This window comes from Alternaria incomplexa (assembly GCF_024043165.1).
Source record: "Alternaria incomplexa strain BMP 0042 chromosome Unknown scaffold_1, whole genome shotgun sequence".
NCBI lineage: Eukaryota > Fungi > Ascomycota > Dothideomycetes > Pleosporales > Pleosporaceae > Alternaria > Alternaria incomplexa.
Window position 1 is genome coordinate 3,809,771 of NW_026249850.1, and position 17,690 is coordinate 3,827,460.

Consider the following 17,690-nt stretch of genomic DNA (forward strand, 5'->3'; position numbering starts at 1 on the left):
TGACAACCCAAATCCTTCAAAGTCGCGTACCGTACTGACCTATCATGGCCACCTCACAAAAGCGCATCGGCCTTATTGGCCTGTCTGCTAAAGGGTATAACTGCATTGTTCCTGAACTGATGAGCATCGGTAGTTGACACAACACCAGATCCTGGGCATCGAAGTCCCATCTTCCCTACCTCCAACGCTCTCCGCACTATGCTATCACCGCCCTTCAGAACAGCTCTCTCACTTCAGCTCAGGCTTCCGCCAAACAGTACTCTCTAGACTCCGTATCCACCCACGACTCTCCCAGCTCAGTCGCCCAGGATCCCAACGTAGACATCATTGCTGTTAGCGTCAACGTGCCCCAACACTATGATCTCATCCGTCCGGCTTTGGAAGCGGGAAAAGATGTTTTTTGCGAATGGCCTTTGGCTCGCAACGAGAAAGAAGCAGAAGAATTGACGGCCTTGGCTAAAGAAAAGGGTGTCAGGACCATGGTGGGCTTGCAAGCACGCCAGAACCCATCAATTCTGAAAGCGAAGGAGATTGTTGAGTCGGGGAAGCTGGGCAAGATTTTGGGGACGACGATGTTCGGCCATGTGAGTTCTCATGTCTATCATTCTGAAACTGAATGGAAAGCATATGGTCTATGGGATGAACAAGCTTGCTAACGCAGAAAACAACAGGGCATGATATTCGGTGGCACAACTATGCCCTCTTACACGTACATGCACCCCGTGGAAAACGGCGCAAACATCCTCACTATCCCCTTCGGCCACGCCGTTGACGCTCTATGCTACGTCTTTTCCAGCGAACTACGCTCCATTTCCGCTGTGCTGTCGAACAGATACCCCGAGCTCGAGCTTGTAGACGAGAACTACAAGCCCCTTGGAGAAAAGAAGGCGAAGACCTCTCACGACTTCGTCTCCATAACCGCAGAACTCATCAACGGCGGCGGTAACGTCGACGTGACATATGCGCCAGGTTTTTCACGCACCGGACGGGACTTTTACTGGGAGATCATCGGATCCGAGGGTACGCTCGTGTTGGAAGGACCGAACGGACATGTGCAGATGTTCCAGCCTACAGTCAAAATTGCCCTGGGCCAAGAGGGATTGAAAGATGTTGAGGTGGAGAAGGCTGAAGACCCTTCGTTCAATGTGGGTAGGGCTTGGGATGCATGGGCTGGAGAGGGCAAGGGTAGTGTTACGACTTGGGAGGAGGCTGTTGTGAGGCATAAGATGATTGAGGCGATTTATAGAAGTGCGGAGAAGGGAACGAGGGAGGACTATGTATAAGCGGCCAGATCAGAGGTACATCTATAGGTATGTGTAAGAAGACCGGAATAAGAAGTTGATAGAATCGGGATAAACAAATAGAGTTTAGCGTCAAAATCTTCGGCTACATCCCGGCTCAACGCCTACATCACATCCTCTCTATCATCACCATCCTCCATCGCCAAAACCTTCGCAACCTTCCAAAGAGCCTTATTCATCATGTGCACTAATCCCCATCCCAGGATTTCTCGATCTCAGATGCCCCCGCCCCACAATGCTAGACCTACGGTCCGCCAAGCCAGCGCTTGCCTCGCTTCTACTTTTCGTTACGTTATAGTTAACAAGGCTGCACGAGCGATCCAGTGAACTTAGTCAGGCATGTTATGAACCGTGATGTCAGCGAGAGTCAGGTTTTTGTTTGCACCTGCCATGGTGACCGCCGAGCAAAATGGGGCGAGCTTGTTGTTCGTCTCCATACTCCACTCAACTACCAAGCTCCCAGACAACATCGGTTTCTTGGGTTTAGTGCTTGTGAAAGCTTGTGTCTCAAGGACTTCTTCTTGATCGTACACGTACTGGCGTTTGGGACTACTGTGACAGGAAGTGAAGGCAATTTCACGGCAAAAGGCGCGTGCCGCTGCGGATAGCTGCATCTACACGTCTGGTTACATGAGTCGCACTCGAGCTACAATAGCGTACTACCTGTGACTAGATTGGGAAGGGTGTGAAGGTGTGTGTAAGCATTGGGTGACTGCTGCTTAGTCGCACCCTCGCCTCCAACAACCCGACTTATAAGCCAGACCCGGCAACGCTAGGTCCGTCTTAGCCGTGGCCTCTACTCCATCATGGCTTCTCCAACACCGACTTCGACATCTTCGACCAGTCTAAGCTCGCAAACGATTGAGGAAAAGCGAGATAATCGATCGAACCAGGATATGTCAGGAGCATCTACACCATCGCCCACCTCGAAGTCCGATCCTACATTCATCACCTGGACCTCACCAACAGACCCATCCAACCCCTTCAACTTCTCTCCGTCGAAGAAATGGCGGACCACGCTCCTAGCCTGCACCATGACCTTCGTCGTCCAAGTCTCAGGAACAATGCTCACATCCGCGGCCGAGCAAATCAACACCAGCTTCAACGTCAGCGATGAAGCATTTCCATACTCATACTGGCCGGTGTTAAGCTGGAACCTAGGAGGAGCCGCAGCACCATTACTAGGACTGCCCCTAATGGAGAACTTTGGTGTGCGGTGGAGTTATATGGCCATCTACGCGGTATTGATCATCTTTATCATTCCGCAAGCGCTGGCCAAGAACTTTGCGACCCTAATTGTAACGAGGATTATTACGGGTTCGTGCTCGGGCGTACTTGCGAATATCACGTCGGGGATTGTAAGCGATATCTGGAGGGATGGGAGGGCGAAGAGTTTCGGGACGTCGCTTTATATCTTCGCATTGCTTGCGGGGCTTAATATGGGGCCGGTGTTTGGTAGTTTGGTTGTTCAGTATACGACTTGGCGATGGTAAGACATGCTCTGGTTGTTGTTTGGGACTCTAGCTAATCTGGATATAGGATCTTCCTGAGTCAAATCATCTTCTACAGCGCTCTGATGCCGGTACTGTTCTTTCTCCTTCCTGAAGTTCGACCGGATGTCATCCTCACTCAGCGTGCGCGTCATGTTCGCGCGAAGACGGGCAAAGAGGTATATGCCCAGGCTGAGAAAGAGCACACGAGTTTTGGCGAAATTCTCAAAGAGACGCTCGTCCGACCAACGCGTATGCTGTGTACCGAAGGTGTAGTCCTTTCATTTGGAATGTGGAGCGCTTTCTGCATCGGCACAGCCTTCATGTTCACGCAATCCATCGTGCAGGTCTTCTCAGAGCTGTACGGCTGGACTTTCTTCGGCACAGGCCTCGTGCAATCCGCCGTCGTAATCGGAGAGCTCATCGGCCTCATCGCATCCCTAATCCAAGACCGCGTCTACTTCGCATCCGCGAGACGCAACACTGAAACCCCAGGGCAGCCGATCCCAGAAGCGCGACTCTATCTCAGCATCCCAGCTTCGTTCATCGGTCTGAGTGGTGGACTGTTCTACTTCGCATGGACGTCCTACTCTTACATACCGTGGATTGTACCCAGTATATCGCTCGCTTTCGTGGGCTTCGGTATGTTCTGCAGTACAGCGGGAGTGACGACGTATGTGGTTGATGCGTATGCGAAGTATGCTGCGAGTGCTATCGCGGGCATTGCGTTTCTGGAGAACTTTATGGCGGCTTTCTTGCCGCTTGCGACGCAGAGTATGTATCGTACGTTGGGATTTAATTGGGCGAGTAGTTTGTTGGGGTTTATCGCGTTGGCGTTGAGTTTCATTCCGTTGATTCTGTTGAGGTTTGGGAAGAGCATTCGTGGGAAGAGTCCGTTCATAAGTGAAGCGGGGTACGAAGACTGAGTACGCTCAGGCTTTTAGTAGATGGGGAAGGGGAATACACAATACAAGGTATATCTTTGCATAAGGAACATGCGAATGTAAGACGTGTGATTGAAAGAGCATAAATGCCTTGGTTGTGAGATGTGTTGCAGTGGTGTGAAGCAAGAACTCACATGCGGAGGACAATTGGCGTACCAGATGGACCAGATGCGACACCCTCACTTCATCGCCGAAGCCAGCGCAATCGCAGAGAACCTCAGGTCTCCCCCTTTCTCAGACTCAATCCTCATCAAACGCCCGATACCCTTCTCCAACGCAGCCGGACTAAGCACATCCTCGTCCTCCCCCAACACCCCCCGATCAAGCGGACCCATGCGACCGCCTTCAAGTTCCCACAGATGCCCATCTTTCGCCTTGACGAAAGCCACAAAATGCTGACCGGTATGCGCCTCCTCGATCTCTGCAGGTGGTGCAGAATCTCCCAGTTTCACGGCGTCTGCGTGAGCCTTCTCGAACGCGTCGGAGTCTTCGAGCACTCTCGCGCGCTCCCAGATGGGCTTTGGTAGCGCATCTTCGCGGATCTTGGATAGTGTTGAAGAGGGCTGGATGTGCTGTGCGGCGTCGCTGTTGAGCAGACAGTGCACAAGGCCTATGCTGCCGCATGCGTTTCCAATGGTCTGCTTGAACCATATGACGGGCTCGGCGTCGCCTTTACCCTCGTACTCCGTTTTGTCCTTGTCTTCTGTTGTTCGGGCCTCGTCCCAGGTCGGTGTTAGAGGAATGATGACGAGTAGTGCTACCGCTGGTCGCGGGATGAAGCTCAGCATGTCCGAGTCAGTGAGTGAGTAGATGTCGTAGAAAGAGAGCGCTGTCGTGTCCAGACCGAGGTCTTGAGCCAGGTGGTTCATGACCTCTGGGTTGTTCTCAAGGACGTTCCACATCTTCTTCGGCATCTTCTGCGGAATCTCTTGCGACATTTTGAAGGGAGTTGTGGTTGTTCAGAGATGCTGGGGGTTGGGTTGAGCTGACTGCTGGTGTTTAGTAGACTTCAGGCGTGGAAATGTTAGCCTTGATGAATATGCTGCTTCCTAGGTAGCGATTAGACGCGTAACAACGACATTCAGTGACAGGCAGCCATGCAGGTACGCTGCAGGTAAGTGGAAGGGCGTACAGGCGGAGAAAGGTGGGGAAGGATCAGGCCCGCCAGAAAGGGAAAGGCCCCGCGCTAACCCTGAGTTAGGCGCGGCTGGCGGGGCATCAATCAATCCCCGCGGTGGCAGCATCTCATCGAAGTTCAGACAACGCATCATCTCACAAACTTTACGTATGAAACTGCCTTGTGGGTACCTGGTGTCTTCCTGTAGTTTAACGATGTTCTCCCGCAGTCATCTATTGGCGCGGACATCCGAGCAATCTGTAGGGGATACATGTTGCATCCGCCGGCTCTCCGCAGTAGTAAAGTCCAGCGCTTACATTTGAGCCTCTTCATCCAACGCACTTATTTATATGACTCACCTAGAGACTCTCGGCGTATCTCAGCCCACCTCTACCTAACAAACGAGCGAGGGAGACACTCAACTTTACCTCACCACTCCAGATTTCCACTTTCGAGCTCACCATGGACGACGAAGCCCGACAAGCAATGGCAAGCATGAAGATGCCACGCCGACCCATCAACTTTGTTTCCGCAAAGCAAGGCGAAATACTCAAACTAGGCCAAATCACTTGCAGAGTCATGGAAGATGGATCGCGAACAGACAACCGCATAGGCTCCGCAGAGTTTACACTGCCTCCAAACACACCGGGACCACCAGCACACTGGCATGAGATGCACGACGAGACGTTCCTTGTAACTAAGGGAATGGTTCGGGTACGTCTCTATCTTTCCTCCCGTTCCATCCTGATTCAGCAGATAAGACAGCTAACCGTCTCCGCAGTTCCACGCACCCGACGGCGCCATACAAGATGCCTACGTCGGCGACTACGTTACCGTACCCATCCGCGCACCCCACACCTTCTCGAACCCTACAAACGAAGAGTCCAAGTTCTTCAACACGTATACCCCCGCGTTCTATATCGATTACTTCAAGACCTTGGCTGAGATAAGTAAGACGGATGAGAAGATGATGAAGGAGAAGAACATCGAGGTCATGGCGCGGTATGCGACACTGCCTGCAAAGGAGATGATGGAGGAGAAGAAGAAGAAGTAAAGGCTGAGAACAGCTTCTCTGTACTTATATAAGAATAGTGCTAAGAATACAATCATGCGCATGCGATACGCAGGAAAAAGCTACAAACAGACGCCGGAGCTATCAATGCAATGAAGAAGTCATCGCATAAACACCGCCAGGGCCAGCCCAGCGCAACATCTCAAATCACAGTCGTATCCCCCTCCTCATCCACTCTACAGATACTGCACTCCTGATACAACTTTGCGCAAAACTCCCTCACCGTCATGTCAGCACCCATATCCGCCCCAATAAGATGGTTCTTCATGCAATACCACACCCACTGCCCACCACTCGCCTCATCTCTCCTCAAGTAGTTCTCGCCCGGGCTCCACGTATCCAAACTGAATGTTATGCCAGTGAGCTGTGGCCCCCGCGGTACGGTGTCAGAGTACTCCGTGCCGAGCATCTTGAGCGACTGGGAGGCGTGGTACCAGATCCAAAGCGGGTTCCAGAGGGGATCACCGAGAGCTTTGGCGTCGAGAGTAAAGGTCTTGACGTTGGACATGTGTTTGAGTTGCTCGCGCATGCGGCGGCCGAGCGTCCAGGATGAGGATGTCATGGAGCGCGGGTCTGTGACGCCGAGCATGGAGGATGTTGTGACGAGCTTGAGGGAGCAGTTTTGCACTTTGGAGAGCAGGTCGGGGGAAATGTTCCATACTCGGTTGTCCTGTGTTGATGGCGCGGGGAATGCAGATGGAGGGGTGCTGGTGGCCGGCTTGTATGTCTGAGGCGTGACGCTGAAGTGGAAGGTCTTGCGCTTGCAGATCATGTCCATGTATTCGGAGTACACTTGCTTGTTCGCTAGGAATATCCATTTACTCTCGTGTCGCACGGGCGATGATGTGGATGTAGATGTCCAGCGCGCGGGTCGCATCCAGTTCAGCGTTGAGCGCTGGATTTCGTTGCGCGCTGGTGGCGGGTAGATGGGGTCGTCAAGGAAATGCTCGTACACCATATCCCGCAGCTCTTGTGGTAGGTCCAGGAACCGGAACGGCTTCTTATTCTGGTACTGCATCTTGCGGTACTTTCTGAAAGCGACGACAAATAGTAGGGGAAGTAACAATGCGAGGAGGGTTATCCAGCCCTTTAGCTCAAAACCAGCGATACTGTATTCTGCAAGCCATGGCTGCCAGCGCGACAGCTCGCTCGTCTTTATCGATGCGGATGCCATGACGATGCTCATGGTAAAGTGTGGGGTGCCGTGTAATTGAGCGTGCCTAGCACGCTAGCGGAATACGTGCTATGCGAGGAACACGATGGTGCCAGGGGCGCTGTCCAGCTTCCCTCACACAACGGAAACAGCGCGGGACTACGGGTATCGCGCGATGCTGAAACAATAGTCCTGCCTTCGTATACGGCAGTATCCAATCGCCGAAGCGTTCTGATCGGTCAGACGACAACTCCGAAGGGTGCCGCGTTGTTCGGCCACTCGCACAAAGGGATCGTGCGCACACGCGTGATGCAAGACTGCGCGATGAGTCGAAATGAGTTGAGGGGTGGAGGTGCAAACAAGGGAGGTTGTGGAGGAATGCGCGAGGGGGAGATTCGCAGCTGAGTAAGATAATCAATACTGATGCCTTGCGGATACGACTGATGAGGCAACCTGAAACGGGTCGCCTTGCGCCGCAGCTGCTAACAACGACATCGCCACGTTGACACCATCGTTAGGTGGTACCGCGTCAGACATCCATCATCTCCGTACCTGACGCACATGTTCGATCATAGGTCGCGCATATCAACGACGAGAACAGGAAAGGCACTTATTCGAAGACGCGCACGATGGGCTTTGTGTACGTAGAATCTCGTTATTCTGTTAATGCCTGGTTCAATGCACCTTGGAGGAAGGTGTATGCTACCTAACACGATGCAAGTCGTTCGACAAGACTTCCAGTGAGTACTTCTTAGGTGTCTCTTAGTGCCATCTCGAAGACGGCTATGTCCGACGCTCGATTAGCGACTGAATGCCGGCACGCACCCTACTGTCGATCACTCCTTCCTTACCACCACTGCCACACCGATAGTCTCGAGGAAGCGAACTTCTGCAGACTGCTCAAGACGCTGCTTGAATCCCACACCATCGCCGTATCCGACCCAACACACAACCTCAACTCGTTCCAGGTCTGGAAAGTCGGTCTTCGTCAGCTCTTTTAACCAGCTCGCGAGCTTTGACTTGCGGTCCCCGTCATCTGGCCCTGGAGACCTAGGATGGGTGATGACTAGAGTTCGAATGCGACGAGGTAACAGCTGAGACGGACCGGATCCAGCGAGACGCTGGAAGTCGTGACTATCCACCAGGCCACACTCAGCAATCTGTATTCGTCGTAGCTGTTCAAACTCACGAACGTCCAAGCGAACAGTTGTAGTGTCTCCGAAACGCACAGGCTCTGAGTAGGTGAATATCAGATTCTCAATGGAGCGTCCGTGATCGAGTAATGTCTGCACGATGTGGAAGGGGAATGACCCCGTGTTCCCTAAGTCGGTACCGCCAAAGTGGTCTTCACTACTCCGAGGAAATCTGTGATCACCCCCGTTCGACAGATAAGAACCCAAAGTCAATGTATGGACATTTGGGAGATGATCGAGGATAGTTATCGCTTCCAGGAAGCAGTTTTCGTGAGTTCCATCTTCGACTTCGATGATGAGAGTTGTGATATTGGCGGCTTCGGCGTAAGGTGACGGTACCTTTACGTCTGCCCCAGTACCTATGCACAGGGTGTGCAGTGTAGGTAATGTAGCGATCGCCCAGTCCAGCTTGCCATGAGAAACATATATAGATGTAAGCTTCCAAAAGCAGGGTAGGTTCGTAAGCTTTTCCAGACGCATCGGGAGCCGTTCAAAGACACCCTTGTCGCGTCTGCTGTTTGAGATATCGTAACAGCCGAACTCACAGTTGCAGAGATATTCGTCCAGAGCGGTGATGGTCAAAGAACGTAACTCGGTGAGGCAGCTGAGAAGTTTGCACGCTAGCTTCTTCTCTTCGACTTTGTACCTACGAACTCCGAACCTCATACTTTGAGGGACGAACGGTGCAGTGACGTAGAATAGTTCCGGGTATAAGACCGGTTTCGACTGTGGCATAAACCATAAGTCTCTGACCTTGGTCGCCAGATGAGGCTTCTGTTGGATAGTCCGGAGAAACATGGCAATAGCAGACTTGTTGGGACAACCGTTGTAAACGTACACTGCTTCCAGATCTTCTTCGGCTGGACGAAGATCGACGAAGCGGTAGAGTACATCCTGTGCGGCTTCCGGGTAGCGCTTAGAGACGCGCGCCAAGGAGCACAGGCTCTGGTAGTCCAGGCTCTCCGCAACTTATATCAGGATCTCGACGGCGCATCTGTCGATATGGCATTTGCCGGGCATCGGAATCGAAGGGTCCTGGATCGTGAGCATCCTGAGTGCGCTGGGAAGACCGGCGGTAGGTGGTGAGATCGCTGATACCTCGCCATTCGAAACTAGGTACAGGAGCGCCATCGTCGTCGAATCGGCCGGGCAGACGATTGATAGACTGGCTGTGTGAGCAGTTCGGTTGTGGGGAGAGGGAAGACGCGCTAGAGGTGACAAACGCAAGAGCACGACCCAGAAAGGAAGGAGCGTCTGTGCGCCTTCTTCACCTTCACCGTGACTTTAAGCAAGAGCCGAGCAACAAGCACATAACCAGATTGAGGTGGGAGGCGTATCATTTCTATTTACAGTCTGGGTTGAGTTGAATGTTATCAGTGTGGAAGAGTGATTACTTCACCACGGTAGATGTTCCGAAATCATTCCGAGAGAGGAGAGTGTAGCCACGAGCCATATCCGACCGAACCCATCTTTAACGCTTCTTTATGCCGTATCGGATCTCCAGCACACGGACTTGTCGTGAAATATCCTCTAAATCTTCAGTCTGAGCTTGAGTTTGCTCTTTCATCTTTTGAGTTTGCTCTTCAATCTTTCGAGTTTGCTCTTTGATCTCTTTGATTTCATCAATCAACTTCTGTTGCTCTTCTAAAGTCTCCGGTGCTGGTTGCGCATAGCCAGGATCAACGGAATAGGCATGTTCCAAGGTTGCATTTCTTTGGTGTTGAAACGTTGAGCGGATTCTTGTGAGTCAGTAATGCCTAAGACCAGAGGTGAAGTACTCACTGATAATATTTCTGGGGTGTGGGAATAAGGAGTGTAAAATACTTCCTAGCAGTAGCCTCTTATACGTATAGGCGATAGGCCATGAAGAGATCTGTTACAGAGTGTGACTTTGCAAAAATTTCCAGTCTCTCTCTGATTGCGCTGCTGCCTACGAATTATTCAGGGTTCGCGACATGCTAACCATGGTACAAAATCACCGGAGTTGCGATCAAACCCCTTTGCGGACCTCAGAACGGAAACCACCACGGAAAAGTCACATCATGAAATCTCTATAAAGATAATGCGTTCATTTCTTAAACATTAGAAACTACCAAACTATTAGGTATTATCCTCAACAATTACTTCTTCCCCCTATTACTATCCCGAGGAAGGCTTAGTATCCAAGCTGACCCCTAACAGCACCAGCAACAAACTGCGCAGTGTGAGAGTCAGTGAAGAAGCCCTTGGGGTTAGCTACAATCTGCTTGACATGGAAGCCATCAGCCTGGTCCTTCTTGGTAGTCGGGTTGATAACGCCAACGGTGAAGGGACCCTTGAGGCAGCCAACGGAAGTGCGGCGGTCATCAGGGCCGGTAGGGTTGGGGAAGGCCTGCGAGATATGTGTTAGTAATCGTCTCAAGTATGCAGACTGCAAGAGGAAAAGGAGGTAAACTTACAAGTCTGGGTGGTCCAGCCTTGCCCTTGACAGCCTCGTGGATGTGAGTCGCAGTGAGCGCAGGGGACTGGTAGTCTCCAGTGACACCGCTGAGGGTGATGTTGTAGCAGATGGTGTTCTCAGCGATGTTAATGCCGTATTTGAAGAGGCCCTTGGCGCCGGGCTGACCGGGTGCAGGTGCGCCCGTGTTGGCGATGACCTGGTCGGGTGTGGCCTTGACAACGTATTCGGCGTCGAAGTAGAAGAGCTTCTCGTTCTTCTTCCAGCCGTTGTCCTTAGCGTTCCATTTGGCGTCAAAGTCCTTCTTGCAGTCGGTCTTGTAGTCGTGCTTGCCGGCAGTGGGAGCGGCGAAGGCAAGGGGAGCGGAGATGAGAGCGAGGAGGGCGGGGGTGGTGAAATGCATGTTGGATGTTGTGTAAGTAGCGGAAGCTGTAGAATGGTATGTAGATGTAGTGAGGAGGATGAGAGATGCTGATGAGAAATAAATGAAGTTATCCTGTGCGGTCCTTTATACACATACGGCTCTCCACTTCACCATCAGAGCTCAACTTCATTTCCTCTTGCCCTGGTCCGATGACATCGGTGGACGACGCACTGCAAGCATGGATCGGTGGTAAAGACTCTTGGAGATGGACACTGGTGTCTTGGTGAAATCTTCAACGTAGGTTTCGCCAAGTCAACAGTATGATTTGAGATCATTTCCGCCATGGCCGAGCCCGTACATGCGATGTAAAGCGTGACCCGCGGTATGGGTAGTGGTCTTGGTATCTCCATTTTGCTGACAAGAACTTAGACGGAAGGAGTGAACCCCGATGCGAGGCTGCCGTCTGCATGAATCTGGCCAACGAGAGTTGGGCCCATTAGAAACCTAGCATGCGCGCCCAATGAGCACAGCGCTCGAACGAGCCGTAGAAGACGCCGTCCACCGTCTTGGTAACGGAAGATCCCATACTTTTGCAAGGCGAGCTTGCATCCATCAAGCCCACGATCGCCCCCAAGATATCGCCTAGCTATCTTGGTGCGGGTAGAGTAAGATCCGTAGTCTTACCCCAGCTCCTGATCGGGCTTACTCCTTCACCAAGTCTTCCTTTTTGAGCCATGATCTACCTACCCGCGTGGCTGTGCTGACTGAAAGGGACTACGTGCCCAAGGCGCTAGCCCGCGTAGGCTTCAATGTCGACCAAACGTACTCGTAAGGCGCTATCGTTTCCCCAGAGAATTGAAATAGACCTTCGGGTCTCGATTGATCTTGACGTTGGTGTCCGCAGCGGAGAAGTTTAGTGAACTTCTTAGGTACTCTTGGCTGCAGCGCCGTGGGTGCCCTGGAAGGATGCCACCCATCACTGAGTTGTCCGATGTGGTGGATCAATGTTGGTCTTCATCGCAATCTGCTGTAATGCCGTGCATGGTTGGTGAACTGTCAGACTTTAGTTGTGATGTTCAGGAAGAAGAAGCTCCCGGTGCTTCCAGCTGACAGAATGACATCACCAGTGGACAAATGCCAAGACCCACCCGATAGCGGCCTGATCTCCGCCTTCCTCCACACTTTCCGCGCACTACCGAGTTGTCAAGCCGGGCTCGGATCTCTGGCAGCACGACGGGTCAAACGCCCAGCCAGCGTTGTTTATGGTTTCAAGTAATCACCTCCAAGGAATCAAAAATATGTCGGCGAGCAGTCTGTTTATGTGTCTATTTCTTGGTACTTTAAGTTCAGCTCGGGCTTAGGATGCTGGGTAACTGAGCCGAGTCATCCGCTACTCTACAAAACCTCCAAATCCGCCTGACTAACGAACCATGTACCGTTGTTGGTATCAATAGTCAAGTTCGTCTGCACCGTCTTTCCACCCTTCAAACTTCCACTCTCTACCATACCACCAGCGACAGGCCTCTGCAGCCTATTCTCTCCACTCTTGACCGTAAAGTTGGCAATGGGAATCTCCCAGCCGTTGCGCGTAACAACAGTCGGCAGGCCGAAGAAGTTAGCGGTCATCTCGTCGTGGGTGAAGTGCAACTCAAAGTAACCACGGTAGTAAAGGTCCTGCCACTGGAGCTCAGCGTTGGAGGACTGGATGATGGAAGAGTAGTTGTTGGCGGTTGCGAGCGTGATGTTCGCGCCGTAGGGGCAGGGGGATGTGACTGCTGAGCCGGCGAACTCGACACCGATGCTGCCGGCGCCGGTGCTGGAGTCGTAGTCCTTCTCGTCGAGCCAGATCAGGTCGCTGACCCATGAGGCGTGACTGTCACCTGCGAGGAAGATGTTGTTGTTGATGTTGTTGCTGTACAAGTGGTTAAGCGTGCGGTTCTTGTTCGATTGGTAACCATCCCATGCATCGTAGTTCAGTGGGTTGTCTTCTCCGTAGGCAGCGGATTGGTTGACGCGCGAGAAGACGATTTGGGATCCGACGATACGCCATGTTGTGCCACGCTCGGAAGACTCGGAAAGACTGCGGTAGAACCAGTTCTCTTGACGGGAGCCCATCAGAGAGCGGCCGGCATCGTTTGAGATGTCGTGAACGTAGTCCGTGTTCCAGTAGAGATCCGTGATGGAACGATCATATTGACGGGTGTCAAGCATCATCAAGTCAACGAGCTTTCCGATGGAGAACGAACGCCAAATTCTGAGGTTGTCATCCATGTCGACTTGACGAATGGGCATCCACTCGAAGTAAGCGCGAACAGCGTTCATCTTGCGCTGGTCAACTGAGACACCACCGTCGCGGAGAAAAGAGTCTTCAGTGTTATTGAGCTCAGACATGCCGTCACGGTAAGTGTTGTCAGCAACCTCGTGATCGTCCCAAACAGGAATCCAAGGGAATTGCTCGTGGCTAGCAATGAGATCAAGGTCGGTACGGTACGTCGCAAGCCTCTTTCGGTAGTCGTAAAGAGTGAAGATTTCACGGTCTGGCTGAGGAATGCGGCCAAGCGAGTTGCCCCAGCCGTAATCTCCATTCTTGTATTCGTAGATGTAGTCACCGAGATGAACGACGTAATCAACAGAGTCCTGATTCGACGATTAGCTTAGTAGAAGGTATGACCAATCTTCAGCACGCACCTTGCGAACGGTGTTTCCATAGGCGTTGAAGAAACCAAATGGGTAGTTTGCACAGCTGTACACAGCGATGCTAACATCGGTGATATCGTCGTCCGTATTTGGCGTGGTCTTTGTACGTCCAAGAGGGCTCTTATTCTCCGAACCGCACACATTGAACTGGTAGTAGTAATTCGTGTACGGCTTCAAGTTCTTGGCCTCGACCTTGACAGTAAAGTCTACATCGGAGCTCGTGAAAACCTTTCCCGAGTCGACGACCGTGGAACAGTTCTTGTTGTCGTAGACCTTGTATTCCACGCATACTGGCGCCTTGGAAACCTGGACGTACTTCTCGTTGTCGTGGTCGAAAAGAGGTGCGTAGCCGGTGACCGTGACATTGCTCTGCGAGTTGTCGCTTTGAGGAGCGACGCGGGTCCAGAGGATGACGCTGTTGGGGTATGGGTCGCCTGAAGCGACGCCATGGGTGAAGTTCAAGCTGGAGGCGGCATAGCTGCTTGCTGGGTCGTTCCTCTTGACAACCTTGTGGATTGAGACACCCAGGGCAGGGTGGTGCTCCGAAGGCGAGCGGTAGTTGATGTTCTTCGACCAGCTAGCACTGGCGATAGATGCCAATGGCAGCAACGAAAGGTATTGAAGCTTCATATTGACAAACGGCTGCTGGAGGACGCCGATCGAACTTGCCAGCCCAAAGCTACCGGCTCCCCGGGCCTTTTTGTAGCTTTCGAGAAGATTGAGCCATTTTCAAGCTTCAGGACTCTAGGCGAGCTACGCCTGAACGTTTCTGCGTCTCTACTGCGTCATGCCTGCAGGAACAGAAGTTCACGGAATGCAACATCCCAATCACAGCTCGTGGAGGGACCATGCTGCCATGTCGGTAGCGTTGACACGGGATGGTGGGATTAACGGTAGCGGGGCGAACATCGCATGTAGGAAAATTGAAGATGCAACCTAGTAGTTGGTCGTCATCAGCAGAAATACAGCAGTTCTGATTTGCTGCGTTCCCGGGCTATAGTTGAGATGCAGTACGGCGCGACGCACATGTCTGGGTGCTCTGCGGCTATTGGTCACTACGAGCCGATGCGGGTAGCTTGCACTAAAGTGAGAAAGGTTCAGCAATACTTTACCGGGTCGACTTGGATGAATGTAGCAGGTGCATCTGTAGATCGGAAACGATAAAAACTGGTGTCTACCGAGGTAAAGTTTCGATAAGTGATGGCTGGGACGCGGAACATTGAAGCGGTGTCGAAGGTCGGAGTAGAAAGCTCCGCAAGGTGTCTCTACGGAGCAGGCAGCCAGTATGCTCCGAAGTGATACCGCGCCTTCCTTCATAACTCATATGCCCGTGCGAAAAGGCCAACACCAACAAGAAGAGCATGCACCTTTGGGCTGGCATAGTCAACTTCTACACAAACAGTTTATAAACCCAATACCCCAAATACACAGCAACCCTAACAACCCCCCTCCCCCACGCCGGCACCTGCTCCTCCGCCTGCCAAAGCACCCACGTCTCAATACTCGTTCTCGGCGCCCCAGGCGTAAAAAACATCGCATTCTTCGCGCCCTCGGTACGCCGCTGCGCAGCATGCGCATGCCTAAACATCTCCTTCTCATACCCCTCTACATACCGTCCCAGCGCCTCCACCTGATTAACACCCTCGCCGCCGGCGGAGCTACATGAAGTGTACGCAACAATCTGCTCCGTAAGAACCATGGCATCGTAAAACGCCGTGTTAACACCGATTCCCGCAAACGGCGTCATGACGTGTGCTGCGTCGCCTAGGAGCGTGATGCCGGGTCTGTGTGGCCAGGTGAAGCCTACGGGGAGTTGGTAGAGGTTTCTCCATACGAGTCCTGTTTCTGCTTTTTCGATTGCGTCGAGGAGCTGGGGTGACCAATCGTGAAGTTCCTTTCTCAACACTGCTTTCGCTGCTTCGACGTCGTTTTGGGCGTCGAAACCGCATGTTTGGGCAAAATCTTCTGGGTGCTGACCGTAGTAGGCGACGTAGATGGAGGAGTCGGAGAGTTGTTGTATGGAGAGGGATTTTCCGTCGGAGTAGGCGAAGACGCTGCCTCTGTTGACGAAATTGTGGAGGTCTGGTGCGGCGGTTGAGGCGGAGGGGATGTACATTGTCCAGCCGCCTAGACCGGCGTAGTATGGCTTCTCGGATGTCAGGAGGTTGCGTGTCTTGCTGAAAGCGCCGTCGCAACCTACGATCAAGTCAAAGCCGTCTAGTACCTCACCGTTCGCAAAACGCAAAAGTAGTCCTGAACTGCTTTCTTCGACGCGCGAGAGCTTGTAGCCCCAGCGAACGGTGTCATGAGGTAAGCTCTCCATGAGCATTCTCCTCAGATCTGTACGATCGATCTCTGGTGCGTCTCCTGGGCTCAGCTTCCCGTCTGCTGTCTTGCGTCCACCTCTTCTCAACCATGTCGTGAGGTTTTTATCGGTGACAAGCAGACTCTCGCCATCATAGCGCGCATACTTTTGGAACTCGTCCCACAAGCCTGCCGATTTAATTGCAGCGAGACCTGTGTTGGCGCGCAAGTCCAAGGTGCCGCCTTGCGAACGGTAATTGATGGAGGCTTCTGCTTCGAAGATGGTGGTGCTGCAGTCACTTTGGGCGAGTAACAGGCGTGCGAGCATGCAGCCGCCGGGGCCTGCGCCAATGATTGCGATTTCTGGTGCCATGTTTTTGTTACCCTTTGATGTAGTATTGCAGGACGAGGTTGACGATCAGCGCTGGTTTGGTTCTTTCATCTCCACCTGCAGCTTGGCTGAGGAGCTTCTTAAGGCTTGTTGAAGCTTACCTGTCAGGCCTCCAGTGACGCTGTCGCATTGCGCACCGGGTTAGGTTAGACGATGCTAACGGTGGCTGCCTTGTGTAACGTGGAGCAGGAACGTCGGTTCTCAGAAGCGAGACGAGGAAGAGCGGCCCGCGATACCATCCTGCAAGTCGAGCAAGAAGTGTAGATACCACAATAGAACGCAAGAAGCCAGAGCAATGTTTTGATCATTGTATGTGCAGTGCGCGAGAGAAGTATGTGCAGAGTAAGACAAAAGTATATACAAGAAGAAGTGCCTATGTGCATCCACATGGTTTCCAACAAACCAAGAGCGGGATGCATCTAGCTCATGCTCAAGCTGTACTCGGTAACACTGAGCTTCGCCTTGCTACCAGAGAAAGGCTCAGTGCCAGCTCCCACACTTGTCAAGATCTGGCTGCTGGGCATACCATGCTTGCCAGTAACCTCCTTGACAAACTCCATCAAATCGCCATTGAAGCTGTTAATCTGCTTCTCAGCAACAAAGCTGAACACATTCATCTGGCCGTTCTTGCCGTTGTACAACTTCCAGCTGTTGCCAGCCAGGGTCACGGTAGCAATGGGGCTGCCCGTGGCGGAAATGGGACCAGCGCCTCCGAGAGCACCGACCCAGATCATGATCTCGTACTCGGGGTCACCGCCAGCTTTGGAGGAGGTGAACAGGTCGTAGGAGACGTTTGCGATGAGGTCATCGCCGGCGTAAGACCATTTCCAGACTGAAGGGAGGGATTTGATGGATGAGAGAGCCTTCTGGGTAATTTTTGTCACGACGTTTGCGTAGGACTTAACGTGTCCGGGGCTGGAGGAGATGTTAGTATGAGTTTGGTGTCAGAGAGAGAGAAGGACATACCCGCCAGTCCAGGACCATGAAGTGTGCCACTTGAGGGTCTTGCCACTGAGACCATCAACGCCGGTGCATTGAGAACCGGATGTGGCGTCGGCTTGGCCCCAGAGGTTGTTGTAGACGGTGTAGTCACCGGTCACGGTGCTGTCCCATTGGCCGCAGTAGTCTGCACGCTTCTGGACGGTAGCGGTAGGTACGGCGAGGGCGAGAGATGCCGTGCTGGCGATGAGGAGTGCGCTGAACTTCATATTGACAGATGATAGTAGT

At 52.6% G+C, this 17,690-nt stretch overlaps 9 protein-coding genes across 9 annotated transcripts; 3 read left to right on the top strand and 6 right to left on the bottom strand.

Annotated features, from left to right (window-relative positions):
* Nucleotides 1–44: 44 nt before the first annotated feature.
* Nucleotides 45–1,283, top strand: J4E90_001353 (uncharacterized protein; the record flags this gene model as incomplete). The annotated part of the gene is made up of 3 exons (XM_051430941.1): nucleotides 45–94; nucleotides 149–584; nucleotides 672–1,283. The coding sequence occupies 3 exons, from the start codon at nucleotides 45–47 to the stop codon at nucleotides 1,281–1,283; spliced, it is 1,098 nt and encodes a 365-aa protein (XP_051296428.1).
* Nucleotides 1,284–2,197: 914 nt separating this feature from the next.
* J4E90_001354 (uncharacterized protein) lies at nucleotides 2,198–3,717 on the top strand (the record flags this gene model as incomplete). The annotated part of the gene is made up of 2 exons (XM_051430942.1): nucleotides 2,198–2,790; nucleotides 2,841–3,717. The coding sequence occupies 2 exons, from the start codon at nucleotides 2,198–2,200 to the stop codon at nucleotides 3,715–3,717; spliced, it is 1,470 nt and encodes a 489-aa protein (XP_051296429.1).
* Nucleotides 3,718–3,914: 197 nt separating this feature from the next.
* J4E90_001355 (uncharacterized protein) lies at nucleotides 3,915–4,673 on the bottom strand (the record flags this gene model as incomplete). The annotated part of the gene is made up of 1 exon (XM_051430943.1): nucleotides 3,915–4,673. One exon carries the CDS (start codon nucleotides 4,671–4,673, stop codon nucleotides 3,915–3,917), a length of 759 nt encoding a protein of 252 aa, XP_051296430.1.
* A 674-nt stretch (nucleotides 4,674–5,347) lies between these two features.
* Nucleotides 5,348–5,906, top strand: J4E90_001356 (uncharacterized protein; the record flags this gene model as incomplete). Its single annotated transcript, XM_051430944.1, has 2 exons — nucleotides 5,348–5,566; nucleotides 5,634–5,906. The coding sequence occupies 2 exons, from the start codon at nucleotides 5,348–5,350 to the stop codon at nucleotides 5,904–5,906; spliced, it is 492 nt and encodes a 163-aa protein (XP_051296431.1).
* A 160-nt stretch (nucleotides 5,907–6,066) lies between these two features.
* On the bottom strand, nucleotides 6,067–7,110 carry J4E90_001357 (uncharacterized protein; the record flags this gene model as incomplete). The annotated part of the gene is made up of 1 exon (XM_051430945.1): nucleotides 6,067–7,110. The coding sequence occupies one exon, from the start codon at nucleotides 7,108–7,110 to the stop codon at nucleotides 6,067–6,069; it is 1,044 nt and encodes a 347-aa protein (XP_051296432.1).
* Nucleotides 7,111–10,425: 3,315 nt separating this feature from the next.
* Nucleotides 10,426–11,110, bottom strand: J4E90_001358 (uncharacterized protein; the record flags this gene model as incomplete). The annotated part of the gene is made up of 2 exons (XM_051430946.1): nucleotides 10,426–10,641; nucleotides 10,709–11,110. The coding sequence occupies 2 exons, from the start codon at nucleotides 11,108–11,110 to the stop codon at nucleotides 10,426–10,428; spliced, it is 618 nt and encodes a 205-aa protein (XP_051296433.1).
* Nucleotides 11,111–12,466: 1,356 nt separating this feature from the next.
* Nucleotides 12,467–14,398, bottom strand: J4E90_001359 (uncharacterized protein; the record flags this gene model as incomplete). Its single annotated transcript, XM_051430947.1, has 2 exons — nucleotides 12,467–13,708; nucleotides 13,760–14,398. The coding sequence occupies 2 exons, from the start codon at nucleotides 14,396–14,398 to the stop codon at nucleotides 12,467–12,469; spliced, it is 1,881 nt and encodes a 626-aa protein (XP_051296434.1).
* Nucleotides 14,399–15,158: 760 nt separating this feature from the next.
* Nucleotides 15,159–16,445, bottom strand: J4E90_001360 (uncharacterized protein; the record flags this gene model as incomplete). The annotated part of the gene is made up of 1 exon (XM_051430948.1): nucleotides 15,159–16,445. One exon carries the CDS (start codon nucleotides 16,443–16,445, stop codon nucleotides 15,159–15,161), a length of 1,287 nt encoding a protein of 428 aa, XP_051296435.1.
* A 437-nt stretch (nucleotides 16,446–16,882) lies between these two features.
* Nucleotides 16,883–17,671, bottom strand: J4E90_001361 (uncharacterized protein; the record flags this gene model as incomplete). Its single annotated transcript, XM_051430949.1, has 2 exons — nucleotides 16,883–17,378; nucleotides 17,430–17,671. The coding sequence occupies 2 exons, from the start codon at nucleotides 17,669–17,671 to the stop codon at nucleotides 16,883–16,885; spliced, it is 738 nt and encodes a 245-aa protein (XP_051296436.1).
* Nucleotides 17,672–17,690: the final 19 nt, after the last annotated feature.